The sequence below is a fragment of the Arachis ipaensis genome, chromosome B05, assembly GCF_000816755.2.
Source record: "Arachis ipaensis cultivar K30076 chromosome B05, Araip1.1, whole genome shotgun sequence".
In the NCBI taxonomy this organism is placed as follows: Eukaryota; Viridiplantae; Streptophyta; class Magnoliopsida; order Fabales; family Fabaceae; genus Arachis; species Arachis ipaensis.
The window spans coordinates 148151142-148169854 of NC_029789.2; the positions used below are offsets into that span (position 1 = coordinate 148151142).

The window sequence follows — 18713 nt, forward strand, 5'->3', positions numbered from 1 at the left end:
ATATAAAAAAAAATCCTTTAAAGTGAAGAAAAAAAAAAATAGATGCACTTCTATATGAATTAGGTTTCTTTTAATCTCAATCCTAATACGTATTTCTTATTTAAATTTTTCATGTACTTTCATCTTGCTTTACTAGTGGAAATTGAATCCTTGTGTTTTGCCATGTAATGGGAAAGATTATTATGAAGGACAAAATTGAAAAAGAATTTTTTAGACATCAAAATATATTTTGTCGTTATATATTGTTATAGATATTACAATGATATATTTTTTCTTTTTTGTTGAATAATAATATTATTAAATCATATATAAATTACAAAATTAAATAAATGTCTTCTTCAATATTTTTTACAAGTTAACTTCTAAGTTTAATATTAATTTACATATGATCTAATATATCCCTAAATAATATATATATAGCATTTTAAATTTATACTATATAATATAATAATTTAGTTATCTGCGTATTACTGGTCTTAATTACTGGTCTTAATCTGGTTTCATTACAAAGAAAGATTAGAAATTTTATGAATCCAAGAAAAATTGACATAAACCATTCATTCAACATCTCTAAGCAATGCAGTATAAATTCTATTGTCTGAAAATTCTGTCCATATATGATATCATACAAAGCAATGCATACCTAAAAGAGGGTTTGATGTAGATTAATCCTACTTCCCAAAAATCCATTGCATTTTCCAAACCACTCATGACAGTAGAATCCCCCTAACTAGTACTAGATTTGTTTTGTAAACAATCCAAACTATAAATTTAGAACTCCTCCCCTAAAACCTTGATGCATCATGATTTCTACATATCCTTTGGAATTGGAGGATATATAATCTGCCCTTAAAGCTAATGTGATCTTTAGCTTATGATCTATGAACTGTGGGAAACTTGGGCACACTTTGAATTCTTTGAAAGGCTCCTATATATCCCTTAAGATCAATGTTTACAGAGTCCACAAAATAAACCAGCTTTTGCACACACTTTAAAGGAAGTAAGTGAGTTGCTGCTTCTTCCTTGAACCTCCTCCATATAATTCATTCCATTATTTCAGCTCATTCATACCATTCCTTCGGATGCAAAACTAGCAGCCACCTGCATCGAAACGGATATTATTCATAAACTTATGTCCATGAATGAAGACATATTCCAAAACGTTAAGTAGCATGTTACAATGGTTTCGTTGGTTCGCCATTTACCCGACTCTTTGCCTGTCTCATGTCTTCCATGGTTAAAGACCTCAGAGTAATTTGATGATCTTCTTTATTCTCTGAAGCATCTTCAGAGCTTTGGCCTGCTGTCTCTTTTTTCTTCTTTTCTTGATACAATATATATGCATTGATATTAGTTACCTCTTCAGCTCATAAGTCATAATTTTTTGGAAAAGTCTAGGGGGCCAGCAACTTTTGTGTTTTCTGGCCAGCACTTAACCATCAAAACAAAAGTGAGTGATCTCCCACCATTAGATATAATCTCATACCATTAAAAACACTATTGATGACCAATTGATGGTTACAAAACACCAAAATTGCTGGTCCCCTAGCATTCCTCTAATTTTTTTTGCATGAGATAAAAGATGTTACCATATCCTTCTTTCTCTCCTGCTGTAATAACTCCCTAACTGGTTGATAAACCGCGGTGATGCACAAATTCTGTTCAAACAAATTAATCTCAGCATCAAATCACCACATTAATAAGGTATCTTATTAATGATAGATACCTTATTAAATTCTTGATAATTAACTAATGACAAACAATAAATTCTTGATGATCCTCTAACATTCCTCGACTTGGCCAATAAGGTATCTATCATCAAGGATCGTCCTGTAGTTCATCATCACTATCCTTACATAGCTATTATCTCTTTCATGGTTTGTTAGCGCGTCAATAAAGAGGTTTCACAATTTGAATGTGTATAGTAGGATGAATAGAACGCATTATATTCATGTTTTTGGAAGAACTAATAAGTTAGAAATATATTTTGTGGCTTTTAACGTATCTTAATAAATATTTTAATTTATTATTTTATTTATGTATAATCTTATAACACACACTAGTGACACTACACTAAGGGGTCCCCATCGATCATGAAGCTATTATTGAAGTAAACGAATGATAAGCAGTGAAGGCAAACAGAAAGCTAAGAACTTAAAATAGTAAAGAAGCAGCCGAATTTGAAGTGAAGTACATACAGCACGCAAATAAATTCAAATTGAGTTATTACAACCTCATCTATCATGTAAAGATATTTGAAGAGTAATATATAGATTATTCCAAAAACAACTTACAACGATGAAGAGGTACATACATCACTACATTACATTATTCTGATAACTAGAAATATAAAATACCATAAACTAAGTCTGACGACAAAAAGTGATAGATTTTACAAACTAAAAATCTTATTGAATATATAATCCAACAAACTCCTACACACTGCATGTATATTGGTACTAGCAGCAACTCCACAGTGAGTCCATCCCAGATTAGAAGTGAGGAGCGCATCTGCATCCGCAATGAAAATACCATAGCGACATAATTTATAAGGTGAATTCTAGTATGTCTATGTTTGTAGTAGCTATAATGGCTATGCAAGTATTGTTAAAATTAAGGATACATTTTTTTTATATTTTGATAATATTTTTAATAACATTTTTTTTTAAATTCTATAGTCACAGTGACTGCTATAAATATAGACATATTAGAATGACTAAATTTATATTCCATATAAATAATTATTTCTAAATTATTTAGTCTGGAGATGTTATCAGGAATCCAAAAAAAATCTTTAAATACACCACTTAAAAGTGCATAAAATCATTAAAAATATTGGCATATATGAGGAAGAAGTAATTAAGTAAAGAAAAGAAACTAAGAATTTGAGAGACAAACTATTCTGAGAATGTACCTGCCAATCTTCAAGTCAATTGTGGAACCTACGCATATTCAATGCCACCATTACATATATGTAGTCTGCTACTTTGTTCAAGAATCTGAGATAAGCAATTCTCCAACACCTCCAAAACAATAACGGCCCTAAAAGGCCCCAAAATCCAATGAAAAATCCAAAACCCAAGCTCATGTATAATGCTTCATAAAAATCTGAATTATCATCTGCCTCATCATTTGTTGTTGATTCTTGTGGCTTTGTTGGTGTCATGTCTTCCGGACAAGTTTTGTTGAGTTGCTCACCACAAAGATTAGGATTTCCTTCAAAGAAAGAGGCTTCAAAAGTATCCATGTGTCCCCCTGATGGGATTCTTCCAGAAAGATTGTTGTATGACAAGTCTAACACACCAATCCCATCAATTTGGGATAGACTTGAAGGAATTCTACCACACAAATCATTTCTTGATAGATCAAGAAAATCTAGAGAAGTTAGATTTCCAATTTCTGAAGGAATCTCTCCTTTTAGATTGTTTCTTGATAAATTCAGTTCATTTAATCCGACCAAATATCCAATCTCTTTTGGAATTTCACCGGTTAAATAATTACCAGAGAGATCAACGGCCTTAAGACTAAACTCTGGATCCTTGAACCAGTTTTCCACACCTTTCCACATTAAAGTTATGTTAACAATGTAGTGACCAAGACTACCATATCCGTAAATCCAAACTTGAGTTATGTTAATCCTCCTTTTGGATATTGCAGTGAAATTCTTGATGCAGGTTGGAATTCCATCTGATAGTTTGTTTCTGGAAAGATCCAGCACTTGTATGTGCTCTAAGTGACAGAGATGCATAGAAAGATTTCCAGAGAAGTGATTTTCTGACATGCTCAAGAGAATCAATTGTTGAAGGTTGTCACCAATCCAAAAGGGAATTGGCCCAGACAACAAATTTTTTGCCACGTCCAACACAAATAAATTGGTGCAATTCTTAAGACTTGAAGGTAGTTCTCCCATCAAGCTATTGTTTCTTAAGACCAAAGCTTCCAATTTGTTAAGGGAGCCCATGGATGGTGGGATCTTCCCTGACAAATTATTATTGCTTAGATCAAGAAACAATAATGTGTTTACAGATCCCCAACAATCTGGAAGTTGTCCATTTATTTGATTGTTTGTTAAATCTAGACTGACGAGCGAGCTTGTAGCAGTAGTGCTGTTGTCACACAACAGTGATGACACATCTGAAAATTTATTTTCAGAGAGAATCAACCACCATGCATGCTGCAAAAACGATGGAATTGTACCCTCAAATTGATTTGAACTCAAATCTATATATGCTCCGGGGACGGATAACCTTGGCGGTAAACTTGGAATAGCACCTATAAAATTGTTGTGGGACATATTCAAATGGTATCCTACAACTTGGAACTTATACCAAACCCACTCTGGTACAGTCCCATGAATCCCCGCATCAGAAATATCCAGATAACCTAAGTGATTTTGAGTGTGTAGCCAACTTGGAAAGTTAGGACCCAACTTGCAAGATGCTAGCCTCAAATATATTAACTGAAAAGGAGGAATCCATCTGGGGACAAACTTTAGAGATATTGAGTTGTAAGACAACACCAAGTGTTTTAATTTGGAAAAGCTTGTGAGATGTGATTCAATAATTTCACCCTTCAAAGAGTTCCCTTCTAGGGACAGATATTCCAACTCAGATAACACTCTGATGCTTTTAGGTATCACGCCAGTGATTTGATTGTAAGACAAAGATAGCTCCTGAAATATGTGTCTGTTGCACCATGATGAATTTTGAACGAATCTTGAAAAGTCTCCACTCAAGTTGTTATATGACAAGTATAGTGATTGTAGTGTGCAAATGTTTCCAAAGAAATGGGGAATCTCTCCTTGCAGATTGTTATCAGAGAGAGAGAGAGATATTCAAGAGATTTCATTGCTTTGTCAAAACCTAGTGGAATAGGACCTTCTAACAAGTTGTAACCAAGATAAAGGGTGTGAAGATTGGCTGTGAAGTTGAAGATCCAGTGAAATATGTTTGATGATGTCAACAGGTTAGAGTAGAGATCAAGGCTAACAAGAGAAGATGAAGAATTCACAATGGAAGTAGATGACACCAGAAAACTTGTATCTGTAAGACTGCAATTTGACAAATAAGATAAATCAAGGATGGTAAGAGGAGTAGTGGAAGAATAATTAGAATGAATATGAAATAAAAGTTGAACATCATTATCAGAAAGACTACAATCCGACAACCTCAGCTCTGTTAAGTTTGGAATATGCTTACCAATCATTTGAAGCCAGTGGTGAGAGTTGCCAAGACTCATTGACGTGAGGTCAAGAGTATTTAAAAAGGAGAGATTAGACACCCATTCTACACCTTTAGTTTCAAGATCAAAGTCACCACCGAGCTTAATTAAAAGTTAGTTCTTTATATTTTGTTATGAAATAATAATTACAACGCTTAAGAATGTTGTAGATTTTTTACAAAAATTTAATAGCAATAATTATCTAATCATAATTTCCTACTTACAACGAATAATTGATGGTACATACATCACCTTGTTCTGATGAAAGCTAAATTCAAACAAAAATTACTCATAGTTTAGATATTTTACACCATAATCCAAAATAGATATACTTGAAAATCCATTACATAATGAAATTATAGAACACCATAATAGTAAGTATTTAAAGAAAGTAATCTACAACCCATAAACTTCAATTACAAACCAAATATCTCAGTGCAAACACCTATAGTTATAGCAACCAATGATGTGTCCCTCATCTCAGTCTCAGTGTTGAGCATCTCTGCATAAGAATATAATTTATTTTTTAGACATTAACATGGAACAAAAGAAAACAAAAAATTACAGAGTAAAAGCTATTATTTCCCTGTTATATGTGATGAAACATTTTTTGATTGATTAGTTTAAAGATAGAAATTACCTTGCAGTCTTTGAGTCACTTGTAAAATTTTGCTACATATACTGCCACTGTAACATATATATAGTCTGCCACTTTGTTCAAGAATCTAAGATAAGCAATTCTCCAAGACCTCCAAAACAACAATGGTCCTAAAAGGCCCCAGAAGCCAGTGAAAAATCCAAAGCCTAAGCTCATGTGTAATGCTTCATAAAAGTCTGAATTATCATCTGCATCATCATGTCTTGTTGGTTCTTCAGGCTTTACTTCTGGCATGTCTCCAGGACAAGTTTTGTTAAGTTGTGTGCCACAAAGATTAGGATTTCCTTCAAAGCAAGATCCATCAAAGGTATCCATGTGTCTTCCAGGTGGGATTCTTCCATAAAGAGAGTTATTTGACAACTCTAACACGCCTAGATTATCAATCTGGGAAAGACTTGAAGGGATTGTGCCAGATATATGGTTTTTTGATAAGTCTAGGGATTCTAGTGAAGTTATGTTCCCTATTTCAGAAGGAATTTCTCCACTCAAATTGTTTCTTGAAAGATTCAAAGAAAATAATCCAACCAAGAACACAATTTCATTTGGGATTTCACCAATAAAATCATTGCTCGAGAGGTCAATGCTATTAAGACGCAACTCTGGACTCTTAAATCCACATTTAACACCTTTCCACATTACTGTTATGTTAAATGTATATCTAGAAATAGTAAAACCATAAGTCTCAATATAAGTATCGTTGTACCAATATATAAGACTTGCGGTTTCAGTTGAGTTGATGCTCTTTTTGGACATTGCAGTGAAATTCTTTAAGCATGTTGGAATTTCATTTGATAAGTTATTTCTTGAAAGATCCAACAGTTGAAGTTTCTTCAGGTAACAGAGATGCTTAGAAAGATTTCCAGAGAAACTATTTCCTGACATGCTCAAAACTATCAATTTGTGTAGACTCTCACCGATTCAAGAGGGTATTGGACCTGACAGCAAATTTTCACTGACATCCAACAAAAATAAACTGGTGCAGTTCTTCAAACTAGAAGGTAGTTTGCCGATGAATCCATTGCTTCGTAAGACCAAAGCTTCCAATTTGACAAGGGAGCCCATGGATGGTGGAATCTTCCCTGTCAAATTATTATTACTTAGATCAAGAAACAATAAGGAGCTTACAGATTTCCAACAATTAGGCAATGAACCCTTCAATTGATTGTTTGATAAATCTAGAGTGCCCAAATTCCTACCAATGTTGTTCTCTTGACACAACAGTGATGATACATTTGAAAATTTGTTTTCAGAGAGAATCAACGATGAAGAATGTAGCAAAAAGGATGGAATTACACCCTCAAATTGATTTGAACTCAAATCTGTAGATATTCCGTGTTGGGACCTTAGTGGTAAATTTGGAATAGCACCTGTAAAATTATTGTGAGACATATTCAAATAAAACTCAAGAAATTGAATCTTATACCAAAACCACTCTGGTATATAGCCATGAATCCCCGCATCAGAAATATCCAGATAACTTAAGTGATTTTGAGTTTGTAGCCAACTTGGAAAGTTAGGACCCAACTTGCAAGATGCTAGCCTCAAATATATTAACTGAAAAGGAGGAATCCATCTGGGGACAAACTTTAGAGATAATGAGTTGTGAGACAAGATCAAGTATTTTAATTTGGAAAAGTTTGTGAGATGTGATTCAGTAATTTCACCCTTCAAAAAATTCCCTTCTAGGAACATATATTCCAACTCAGATAACACTCTGATGCTTTTAGGTATCACGCCAGTGATTTGATTGTAAGACAAAGATAGCTCCTGAAATATGTGTCTGTTGCACCATGATGAATTTTGAATGAATCTTGAAAAGTCCCCACTCAAGTTGTTATATGACAAGTCTAGTGACTGTAGTGTGCAAATATTTCCAAAGAAATGGGGAATCTCTCCTTGCAGATTGTTATGAGAGAGATCGAGATATTCAAGAGATTTCATTGCTTTGTCAAAACCTAGTGGAACAGGACCTTCTAACAAGTTGTAACCAAGAGAAAGGGTGTGAAGATTGGCTGTGAAGTTGAAGATCCAGTGAAATATGTTTGATGATGTCAACAGGTTAGAGTAGAGATCAACGCTAACAAGAGAAGATGAAGAATTCACAATGGAAGTAGATGACACCAGAAAACTTGTATCCGTAAGACTGCAATTTGACAAATAAAGCATTTCAAGGTGGGAGCCGAAGTTGAAATTTCCTTGAAACACTAATGAAGTGAGATTATTATAAGAAAGGTCAAGGCTCACTAGAGAAAGAAAGTTTGGGTAATGAGAATGTGACAAAACAATACTATTATGTGAAAGATAAAGCTCCCGAAGGTTATCGCTGAAGTTGGACAACAATTGAAATGTGGATGATGTCAATAAATTATTTGAGAAATCAAGGATGGTAAGGGAAGTAGTGGAAGAATAATTAGAATGAATATCAAATAAAAATTGAACATCATTATCAGAAAGACTACAATCCGACAACCTCAGCTCTGTTAAGTTTGGAATATGCTTACGAATCATTTGAAGCCACTGATGAGAGTTGCCAACACTCATTGACGTGAAGTCAAGAGTATTTAAAAAGGAGAGATTAGACACCCATTCTACACCTTTACTTTCGAGAACAAAGTCGCCATGGAGCTTGAGAGTGTGCAGCAATGGAAGATCACCACTTTGAAAAGGGATTGCTCCTGAAAGTTCAAGATACCCTTGAAGACAGAGATATTGTAGTTGTCTCAAGTGTTTGAGTTGATATGGGATAACTCCATCAAGATCATTGTAGCTGAGATCCAAATACTGTAAATGTGTAAGCTTGCCTAGTTGATAAGGAATACTCCCACCAAACTCGGAATATGACAGATTGAGATGTCGTAGCTTGGTCAACAAGCCAATGTGTTGTGAGATATTACTATCAAGAAAACTATTGGAACTGAGGTCTAAATGTTGAAGATTTTGCAAGTCAATCAAGGTGGAGATATTGGGTTGACCAGATAAAAAATGTGAATATGATCCACGGAGATGAAGGCGGAGTACATGACCAGTTTGGTTGCTGCATGTAATTCCCTGCCATTTGCAACAATCATCGTCCCTCCATGTTGACAGCATGTCCCAGGGATCAGCTATGCTTTGTTTGAAGCTGAGGAGTGCTTGCCTCTCATTCTCTAAGCATGTAACTTCCCCATGGATTAATCCTGCATCATACAACATAATAAGCACCACTAATAATGCATAATCCCATTTCAGAAAGTAATTGCTCATCATTTCTAGTTTCTTCCAAATAAGAATATAGAGAATTTTGTGTAATGTTCTCTACGCTTGCTCTCTTGGGAAACTCCAAGTCCCAAAATTCATATATAGTGTATGTATTGGAAATATAATAACATTGGTCCTTGTGATCTATTATATTATTACTACTGTAAGAAAACTAAACATCAATTAAAAATTACTACCTGTCTTCATCTTTAGGTAACTTCACGCTCTAAGAAAATGTAAACTTCCTTTGAAGGATGACTCTAGACTTTAGACTTTATATAATGATGATAACATGACTTTATAATACGTATCTGTGATTCATTTATATTTCGATCTTCTATGTTTTTGCTCTAAATTATTTATGTCAATATTTTCTCCAATAATAATTCTATAGTATCATTTTTTTACCTCGCATTCTCGCTCTTAATCATTTTTTTTATGTCTTTCAGTTCCTGCACATTCTCTTTGTGTAGGTACATATATACATGAAATAAAGAAAAAATAATACATATATCACTTTTTGTATGGTTTGATAGAGAGATAAGAAAAATGCTATTTGTACAATAAAATTTAACTTTTAGTTCGTCTTTAATATTATTTAATTATTTTTTAATTAAAATATATTTCTATTTTCTAGATACACATTTATAATTAAGATTAATTTAAATTTTAAAAACAAAAATTTCTCTAACTTCCTACCCACTTCATAATTAGTTATTGTTTCCTTCTTTAGTTTCTTCCCTCCTTGTAACACGATTTTCTTCTTTCTTCTATTCTTCTATTTCGTTCTTCGCTTCTTTCCTATAGTGGCCGTATTTTTCTTTTCAATTGTAACATATCTAAAATTATTAACTTATACAGAAAATATTTTTGAAACACATCCAAAATCATAAATCTAAATTTAAATTTAAACATTAAAAAATAATTGTAACACATATAAAATTATGAAGTGATATACAATATTGTTCATATCCTGGCCCAACGATTAAGGCCCAGGGTCCAAGTAAAAAGGCCCAACCCAAAGGGTTGACCTCACCTTTCACCAGATCAGCCACTACGAAGTCGGTACTCGTCTCGACTTGCTCTAAAGAAGTCGGGAATGAGGGTTAGCTGGCAGATAAGCACTCATTTGAATGAGTAACTGTCCCTAGAATCTCTCTAACCACTTCCACAAGTCATATCTTAACTTCCCTAAGATAAAGGGACGGTTAGCACCCTAGAAAAGTGGCACTACTCCAACGGTGGTTATTGGATCACCACTATAAATACACTGACACCCTTCAGGTATCTCTAAGTTCCAATACATTCTAAACCTGCTTAACCCTATGCTGACTTAGGCATCGGAGTGTCTTTGCAGGTACCACCCCCCATCTCTTGGAACACACAACTCGGAGGCGGCTCCCAGACGTAAACCAAGTCGGAGACCACACTCCTCTTGCACTTGGGCCTCACAAACAAGCCCAACCACCATCCGGTTCTAGGTAAGCCCCGGAACAAATATATTTCTAAAACACCTTCAAAATCATAAATAAAAAATTTAAACCTAATAGTGTTGACAATTTGAGGATTGTGATTCTTTAAATTGTTCTTCTACCTAAACCATTCTTTAAATTGTAGATGGCATGCAAAATCAATATGATTGAATAACTAAACAAATACATACGGTTAACTTTGAATCGCTTTCTCTTAAATACATCCAAAATACCTGAGGTCCAACGCAGAAGGATCAGCGACGCTGATGAGGACTAACGCAACGAGGAGTAGGACGAAACGAGGCTGCGGACTGAGCGACGAGGAGGAAGGCGGCGTGGACGAATAATCACACGGACGGTTAGAGTTCAACGTTTTACTACCCGCAGGTAGAAGCGCGGCGGGTTCTATGCGAGTTGTTGTGCGGCAGAGCGGGGTCGGGTAGAGTAAAAACCCGTCCCTACCCACCCCGTTGCCACCCCTATTCTCTAATATACACTCCAAATTGCAATTTAAATTGAACCACACATCAAGAACCTTACTCAAAAGTTGAAAATAGAATTGCTACCAATTATGTAGCTTTACTCTTTTCCACCTGCATTACAATTTGCACAACGCTTAAAACCATGTACGATTATTCACTAAAAACAAGTAAAAAATTTTTTAATCAACTAAATGAATTCTAAGATAATTAGACAACAGCAACATCTACTTCCCCACAAAACCCTACCATATCCTTAGCATTCATCCTTTTAAGTGTCAACAATAGGTCCCTAACGTAACCTTGGCTTTCAATCTTCCTTTAACCATAGCTTTGAAAAAATGATTCATCAATAACTAATAGCAATTTAACGAAAACAAATTCCAAAAGCAAGAAAAAGAAAAAAGGCCAAATTTTTTAGAAAGAAAAAGACTATAAAAGACTTAAAAGGAGCAAAAGTGTATTTTTCTTTGTTCAATAAAGCCTATATAAATTATAATTAAATTGGTACCAAAAATTATGAAATTTAAAAACTATACGGAAACAAATTTGAATATTTGTCGGCCATATATCATTTTATGAAGGCCACTATAAAATTAAGAAAAGATCGAGACATCAACAAAGATAAAAAAAAAAAAAAAATCTAGCTCAAATTCCAAATACCTTGTGTAAAATTTTAACTTAAAACAAAAAAACTAAAAATTCAGAAAAATAAGTCATTAAAAAAATAAAAAAAAGAAGAGTCAAAGAAAGAGAAAGAAGAGTAAGTCACAAGTTAAATAGGTACATCACCTTCTTTCCTTAACTTATATGTTCTTATTAACTCATTTATTCTTGTTTGACTAAAATTTTTTTATACTTTTTAATTTCGTGAATAAAAAAAAATTATAACCTAAAAAATTGCAAAATGAATCAAATGATATACCAACAAAGTATCATGGTGTACTATACTCATGCTGTCCAAACCAATCTCACTTGACAAAAGATTAATAGTTTGAGTAACTATTGTATGTAAAAATAATGCATAACCATGTTTACAGGGAATCAAATATTTGTGCTGATGCGATGGCGAAGTTCGGACACACAATGAAAGAGGGGGTCACTGATTTTGGGCATCCTCCGCCGCAGCTGGTGTTACATCTTTTCGCGGATGTAAGGAGAGTAAAGTTCCAAAAAATAGTTGTGGTTTAGTTTTTTGGTTTGACCTTGGGCCTGTGGCCCCTTTCAATATAAAAAATATATATACATCTCATTAATGCTGTATAATCCGTTTATCATCATCAATATGCACAATCTTATTCAGCATAGCTTCTAAGCCCTCTACAAATATACACAATCTTACTATAATTGGGATAACCTAAAGAGTGTTACTATATAGATGACCACTAATCTTTTATCCAATTAAAGATATTTGGACAGTACAAATTTTTAATGATAGTCGGTGCCATTCTTTCCAAATTTTAAAAAAGTTAATCTTATATAAGTATAAATTGGAAGCGTAGTCACAAGCAATATACACATAGCAATAACAAATATCTCTCTCTATATATACTATAACATATAATTAGTAAATGAGAAAGTATGAGGAGACAATAGTTTTATTGTACAATGCATGCAATGAGAGTTTAATTGTAATTAAAATTAAATTATGGGTTATTATTTAATTTTGAATTCTTTCTAATTTGAAATTTGAATTAAATTAGGATTACCCTCAGTTATAGAATCAAATCTACAAATCCCTCTTTCAAGACGGCGTGACCTCCATTAACAACGAACTGCCGTCTGCATCTGTTTCAGCCGCACAGCACAGGTCACCGGCAAGCACTGCGTCCCGCTGTTCTATTTCCACCGCCCTCTCGGATCGCACAGTCTACCGCCCAGCACGGCCCTCTCGTCCGCACATTACGCAGCCGGTTTGCCTTCTTTGGAATGTCGACATCGCAAGACGAACGTGTTTCAAGCGAGGGTCTTCCTTCATGCACACCACCGAGCCAAAATTCATTAATGGAGTACGATATGGTTGAACCGCTAGTTTGTGTTCCGTCTGAGGTTGCAGAGAATTTATCAAACTAACAGGGAAACTTATCCGGCGATGTCGTCGTCCATGGTCAGAAGTCGAACAAGGTGAACAATGACGATCAACAATTTCTGCCATGGATGGTTATTTTTCGGTTAACTTATATTTTTAGTCACAATGAAAATGTGGTGTTTGTTAGTATGTTTAATGGAATATCCAAATGCGATAGATTAGTTGATATTCAACTAAATTTGTGATTGTTTTATAATGAATGGTATGATTATATTCATGGAGGATTTGCTGAAATTAATTAATAATTTCATGCTTATATGATTATATGCAGGAAGTATATTTTATGTATGTATTTGTAGATGAATGTATGCTGCCTTCATGTTATATGGCATTTTATATGCTAACCTTACATGATGGTCATTCAATGAATTAAAAAGCAACCATAGAGTGATGCATGACTGAAATCGTTGTCTGAATTAAAATGTATGCTTATTGTATTTGCAGCATGTTAATCATGAAATGCTTATATAAATGTTTTATAACGGCTAAAGTATCCTTATATGCTCCCTGCATGTGTGTTATTTATATGCTCATATGCTTTCTGCATATTATTTGGTATACCTACATGTCTCCTGCATATTATTTTATTATTTTTCATGCTTATGGGTTTATATGCTTATTTGTATGAGTGGTTTAAAATGACTTCAACATAAAAGAAGAAATAAAAACCACACATGATATGAAGGACCACATTCATAATTTAGTTGTGACCAATAGTATGTGTTGCTTCGGTCCTCATGGAAGTTGCATCAAGGTACTCAATTAATTTGCTTACTCAGCGATTACAAACAAGCTAATATGTGAGATTATAATATGGCATATCCCAAGATAAATGTAACTCACAAATAAATATCATGCTTGACATTTTTGTCGGATCTGCAATTTGTAATACTCTCTCTGGTGTACAATATCCATGACTTAAGTAGATAAATTTTTGCCTAAATTTGGAACAGATTTAGATACTTCACCAAATCATGAAAATTCTTTGCATGAGGCCCTTCCTGTTGCATACTAAACTACTTTATTTGCTATTTATTCAGGTTAAGTCATGGAATGGAGAATCTAAGTTGTTAAATTCTAATAAAAAAATGCTGATGTGGTTCATTTATATTTGTGTATCTTTCTCTATGGAGTTTAGAGAGGATTTCTGTGCATCTCATTTACTAATTGTTTATCTAATTAGTTTTCATGATTTTGTTTGGGTGTTTATTTCGTGATTATAGGCCATGCCACTATAGGATGTTACTGAGGTTGAAAGTGAAGAGATGGTTCTTGGTTACGAGGTTTGGATTCTAGTTTTATCCTGTATTCTAATGCTTGGAATAGTAACCAGCCTCCCGTGTACATTGAATTCTTCGAAAAGTCAAAATAATCCATATTTTTAAAATTAAAGCAACTAGTTTAAATTGATTTATGATCAAAGGATAAAATAATTGTTGTTTATAATTTACTGAATTGGGGTGAATAGGTGGTGTGACTTCATGTAAACATATAGGTTTTAAGATTGTATGCAGTTCCAAGAGTGAGATTGAGTAATTTACAGGAACCATTTAAATGTGACCGAAATGAACCCTTTTGCTTTATTTATTTGAATGAATCGAATGCATAATGAGTATACATGACGGTTATTCTTTAACTTTGGAGTAAGGTTATTAACTGTGTTACAAATAACTTCAGGTTATACTATATAGTCATTTGGTACGTAGTTTGTCGTTTTAGATAGTCAATACACAGTTATCTTCAAACAGACACGTGGGATGTTCATTTCTGTAGGTAATCGGATGTTCACTTTACTTATTAACACGGATGGTTATTAATGGCCGCCTAGTTCTTTGTGATAAATGCTACTTATGACTTAACTGACTATCGTGTTTTGAAAATATTTTTTTCCTTAACACGTTCATTTAGTGGGTATCTAGTCATGATAGGAATAAAAATGACGCTGCGGTATTTTCAGAGTCAAACTGGATGTTCATTTCTGCACCTAGTCTTTCCCACAGTTGGTAACCTTTCAGCCCGTCGTGTCAACGTTCTCGTGCTAGGTGTCGTGAACGGTGATTTCACTTCCTTCCGCTTGTATCGGGGTTGATTGTGGCGTACGAGGATAGCCTTGTCCTCCAATATTGGAAGCACCTTATCTACCAATGTATTATGCGGCCCACAGACAATATCCAACATCAACTCCGACCTGCTTTCTCTAAGCATATCCTGGAGGAAGATTTCCATAGCGAGTTAGAGGATACAATAGTAACATTACTTCATATTCAATCCTCCATTTGCCCATACAGTACGCATCTTAAATTAAAAGAAAAACTATAATGAAGCAAGCACTCAATCGACTATGATAACTAACCATCCGAATGCTTAATCAAGTAAGCCCCCAATTAAACCGGTAAAAATATCTATCACGAAGACCAACCCTTCAATACGTGTATAACACCCATAAACATAAAGGATTCCATCAGCACCAGTTTAATTGGTCCAATAGACCGGGTCAGTCAGTTTCCAACACAACAATCATTCATGTAAAATACTATCACTCGATTCAACAACATGGCAGCCCCATAAATCAATGTTTATAGCCAGGAACAGCACCGCGAATAGATATTAAATTAGCAACCAATTTCAGTTAAAATTGGTTTCTGGTATCTCATATCAAAAAACATTTTTCTTTTCATACATGAGTTAGTTTACTTAAAAAAACAAACCATGTAGGAAAAAACAACATAAAAAACAAACAACTGATTCAATACTCAAGTTGACCATATAGTAAGCATATTGAAATAAAATAAAAAAATTAATCAAGCATGGATAAATGCGACTATGAAAACCAAACATCTGATTACCTACTAAAGTATCCATCCAAATAAGGAGCAAAAAATATCTATCATGAACAGCGAACATCCAACACCCTACTAAAGTAACCCTCCAACTATGGTCAACAATAAAAAGCCAGTGGTTAGCTGGGTTACGTTACAATGCATCCAAAGGTCCACACGGGCTGGGAAAAAAATTACTATTTAAACTAGATTAACAAATTTATTTCACCTTTTTCGCGCAAAAGTTATATCAACTTCAAGGATCTCAGACTACAACTAATATCTCATGCTCAAACATACTAAAATCAATCAAATAAGCAACATATACTCTCTACGGAAGAAAATGCAAGTTGAATAATGTATCATGAAAGGAGGAAACTAACCCACTTAACGTGGATGCTCGACGATGATATAGTTCTGATGTTCGTGTTGGTCCCAGTGAAAAGTTCACGTCAAATGGTGAAGCTGTTTAATCAATTGCAACAACCTCAGTGAACATCTATTTTCTCATTCTCCAGAATAATAAAATTCGATTTATTGTTTTTTTACCATGTAGATTCAAAAAACTAAGCATCTTAAACACTCTAAATAACAAGTAGCAACTGCAATGAATAATGGTGAAAAGAAGAGAATAACGCACTCACCGTGGATGGTCGAAGAGGTTCTGGAACACGTCCGTTGGCGAAACAAGGATCAGATATGCAGCCGCCAACCGTGCACCGGTGATGCTTCCAGCGAGTGCGATCAAGTGCGGCGCTTGGGGGCAGCGACTCCGGTCGGCAGGGAGGACCGGCCGTGCGATCGCAACAATGTCAGCGACTGGGTCTGATCCCGAACAGATGGTCTCCAACGCAGACGTGTTCCCGGAGATGCTGCAGGATGCGATTTAGACGGCTACGCGGCGTTGTGGGGTTTGATGAACACCGAAGAGGAGGTGAATTGGGTAGGGTAACACGGTCACAGGAAGTGAATTGGGGGTAAACATCATTTAGGGATTGTAATTAGGTTAATTGGGTGTTTATTACTATTTTCAAATATAATTGGGCTAGATAAAAAGCCCATTGTACATATTGTATACAAATGTCATTGTCTCCCTAGCGGGACTCTTAGTAAATATATGAATCATCTCTATTATATTGAGATAATAATATTGGTGAATATTGATAGTAGAATTTTCTATTTATATTTTTTTTATTTTATATTTATTTTCTCTTTCTTATTTATTTATTCTACAATACGTTATCAGCACGAGACTATGATAAAAATTTAGGAAGACTAAGGTAATAAATTTTCATTATGTCAAAACTCTCTCATCTTGAATTTAATGCTCTTGATATATCTGGAAACAACTATTTATCATGGATACTAGATGTCGATTCAATGGATCTTGGAGATATCATTAAGACTGAAAATAATACATCCCAGAAAGATAAAGTCAAAGCCATGATCTTCCTTCATCGTCATCTTGACGAAAGATTGAAAAATGAATATCTCACATTAAAAGATCCTACAAATCTGTGAAAAAATCTTGAATAAAGGTTTACAAAACATATATTATAGTCAAGATAGAAAATACTTTTTAAAAGATACTACAATATGAACATCCAAACTACAAACAAGTACATCGCAAATTTTGAAAATGTTCTATAAGGTAAAAAAATATTAAAACAAACAATCAAATCAAATCGATAAATGATAAGTATTTAAAACAATTTTGACAAAAAATAATTCAAATGACTTGACATCTCAAACTTTCATTTCTTATATTTAATTTTTTTGATAGTTAAGATTTTTTCCATTTTCTCTTGTTGGTTTTCAATAACTTTTTACTATACAATTTAACTAAAATATTTTTCTATAAAAATTTTGAGGTGTCACTTTATATACAAAACATGAAAATTTAGGTCAAAGTTATTCGAACATATTGCATATAAAATCACAATGTATTTAGTATCAATAAAAGATACAACCTGACTATCTTTTTATCAGTGAACTTAGGTAGCGTTTGTTTTCGAAGACAGGACACGGAGACATGGACAACACTTGTTTAAAAAGTGTTTGAAAGCAGATACATGGACAGTGGACATATTGTCTCCGAGACAGTTTTTTATACTTTTGTGTCCACTCTTTCACGAAGGACAATGATGGACACGAGATTTGGAAGAGTGGACACGGACAATTTTATAAATTTTGTTTTCCTTTTTTTCCACTATTACCCCTTCTTATTTTTCCTATTGCGTTGTTCAGAGATACTTTTTTCTTTCCGTTCTTCCTCTATCTCTTTCTTTTCCATGTACTCTCTCCTTTCTGTAGAATTTTTTATTGGGGGTAGATAATTCTTTTCTTTTTATCGTTTTACTTCAATACCATTTTAACCTTATATTATATTATTTGATTTGTAATAAAAATAATAACAAAAATAATTAATCTTAAAACTTTTGAAAGATAAATATTAGCAAAAGTAAAATTGATCTTTTAAAATGCTAAAAAATAATTTATAAATTGTAATTGATTTTATATAATTTAAAATTGTTTTTTTTATTTAAACTCAAACTAATTATTTTTTAAAACAAATTCAATTATTCGGTTTAGTTAAAATTTATTTTTTAATTAAAATTTTTTTGGGTAAAAATGTACTTTTTTGTTAATCAAAAACGTATATTTTTAGATAAAAATAAATTTTTTTTTGATTAAAAAAATAGATTTTTGACTAAAAAGAAATATTTTTTGACTAAAAAG

The 18713-nt window shown here is 33.6% G+C and overlaps 2 protein-coding genes and 1 long non-coding RNA gene across 6 annotated transcripts; 1 reads left to right on the forward strand and 2 right to left on the reverse strand.

The window, feature by feature from the left end:
- LOC110262691 (receptor-like protein 2) lies at nt 570-3651 on the reverse strand. Its single transcript, XM_021103280.1, has 2 exons — nt 3505-3651; nt 570-3432 (listed from the first exon to the last, which is right to left on the reverse strand). Exons 1-2 carry the CDS (start codon nt 3566-3568, stop codon nt 2930-2932), a joined length of 567 nt encoding a protein of 188 aa, XP_020958939.1. The 5' UTR covers nt 3569-3651; the 3' UTR covers nt 570-2929.
- LOC107641551 (receptor-like protein 12) lies at nt 570-9458 on the reverse strand. Of its 4 annotated transcripts, none has more exons than XM_021103278.1 (3): nt 6871-9305; nt 2915-3599; nt 570-2511 (listed from the first exon to the last, which is right to left on the reverse strand). In XM_021103278.1, exons 1-2 carry the CDS (start codon nt 9122-9124, stop codon nt 3574-3576), a joined length of 2280 nt encoding a protein of 759 aa, XP_020958937.1. In that variant the 5' UTR covers nt 9125-9305; the 3' UTR covers nt 570-2511; nt 2915-3573. The 4 variants fall into 4 exon arrangements, with proteins under 4 accessions (XP_020958937.1, XP_020958936.1, XP_020958938.1 ...); XM_021103279.1 differs by lacking the exons at nt 570-2511; nt 2915-3599 and adding exons at nt 5526-5722; nt 9313-9458 and having other exon boundaries at nt 5861-9054; XM_021103277.1 differs by having other exon boundaries at nt 570-3599.
- LOC110262692 lies at nt 3521-4308 on the forward strand. Its single transcript, XR_002347639.1, has 2 exons — nt 3521-3626; nt 3658-4308. It is a non-coding gene; the product is annotated as an uncharacterized LOC110262692 (long non-coding RNA).

Coding starts and splice junctions, on each gene's coding strand:
- LOC110262691 (XM_021103280.1), bottom strand. CDS start 3,568: ATGTGGAAAGGTGTGGAAAACTGGTTCAAGGATCCAGAGTTTAGTCTT. Junction 3,433..3,504: donor TCTTAAGGCCGTTGATCTCT/CTGGTAATTATT, acceptor AACTGAATTTAT/CAAGAAACAATCTAAAAGGA.
- LOC107641551 (XM_021103276.1), bottom strand. CDS start 9,124: ATGATGAGCAATTACTTTCTGAAATGGGATTATGCATTATTAGTGGTG.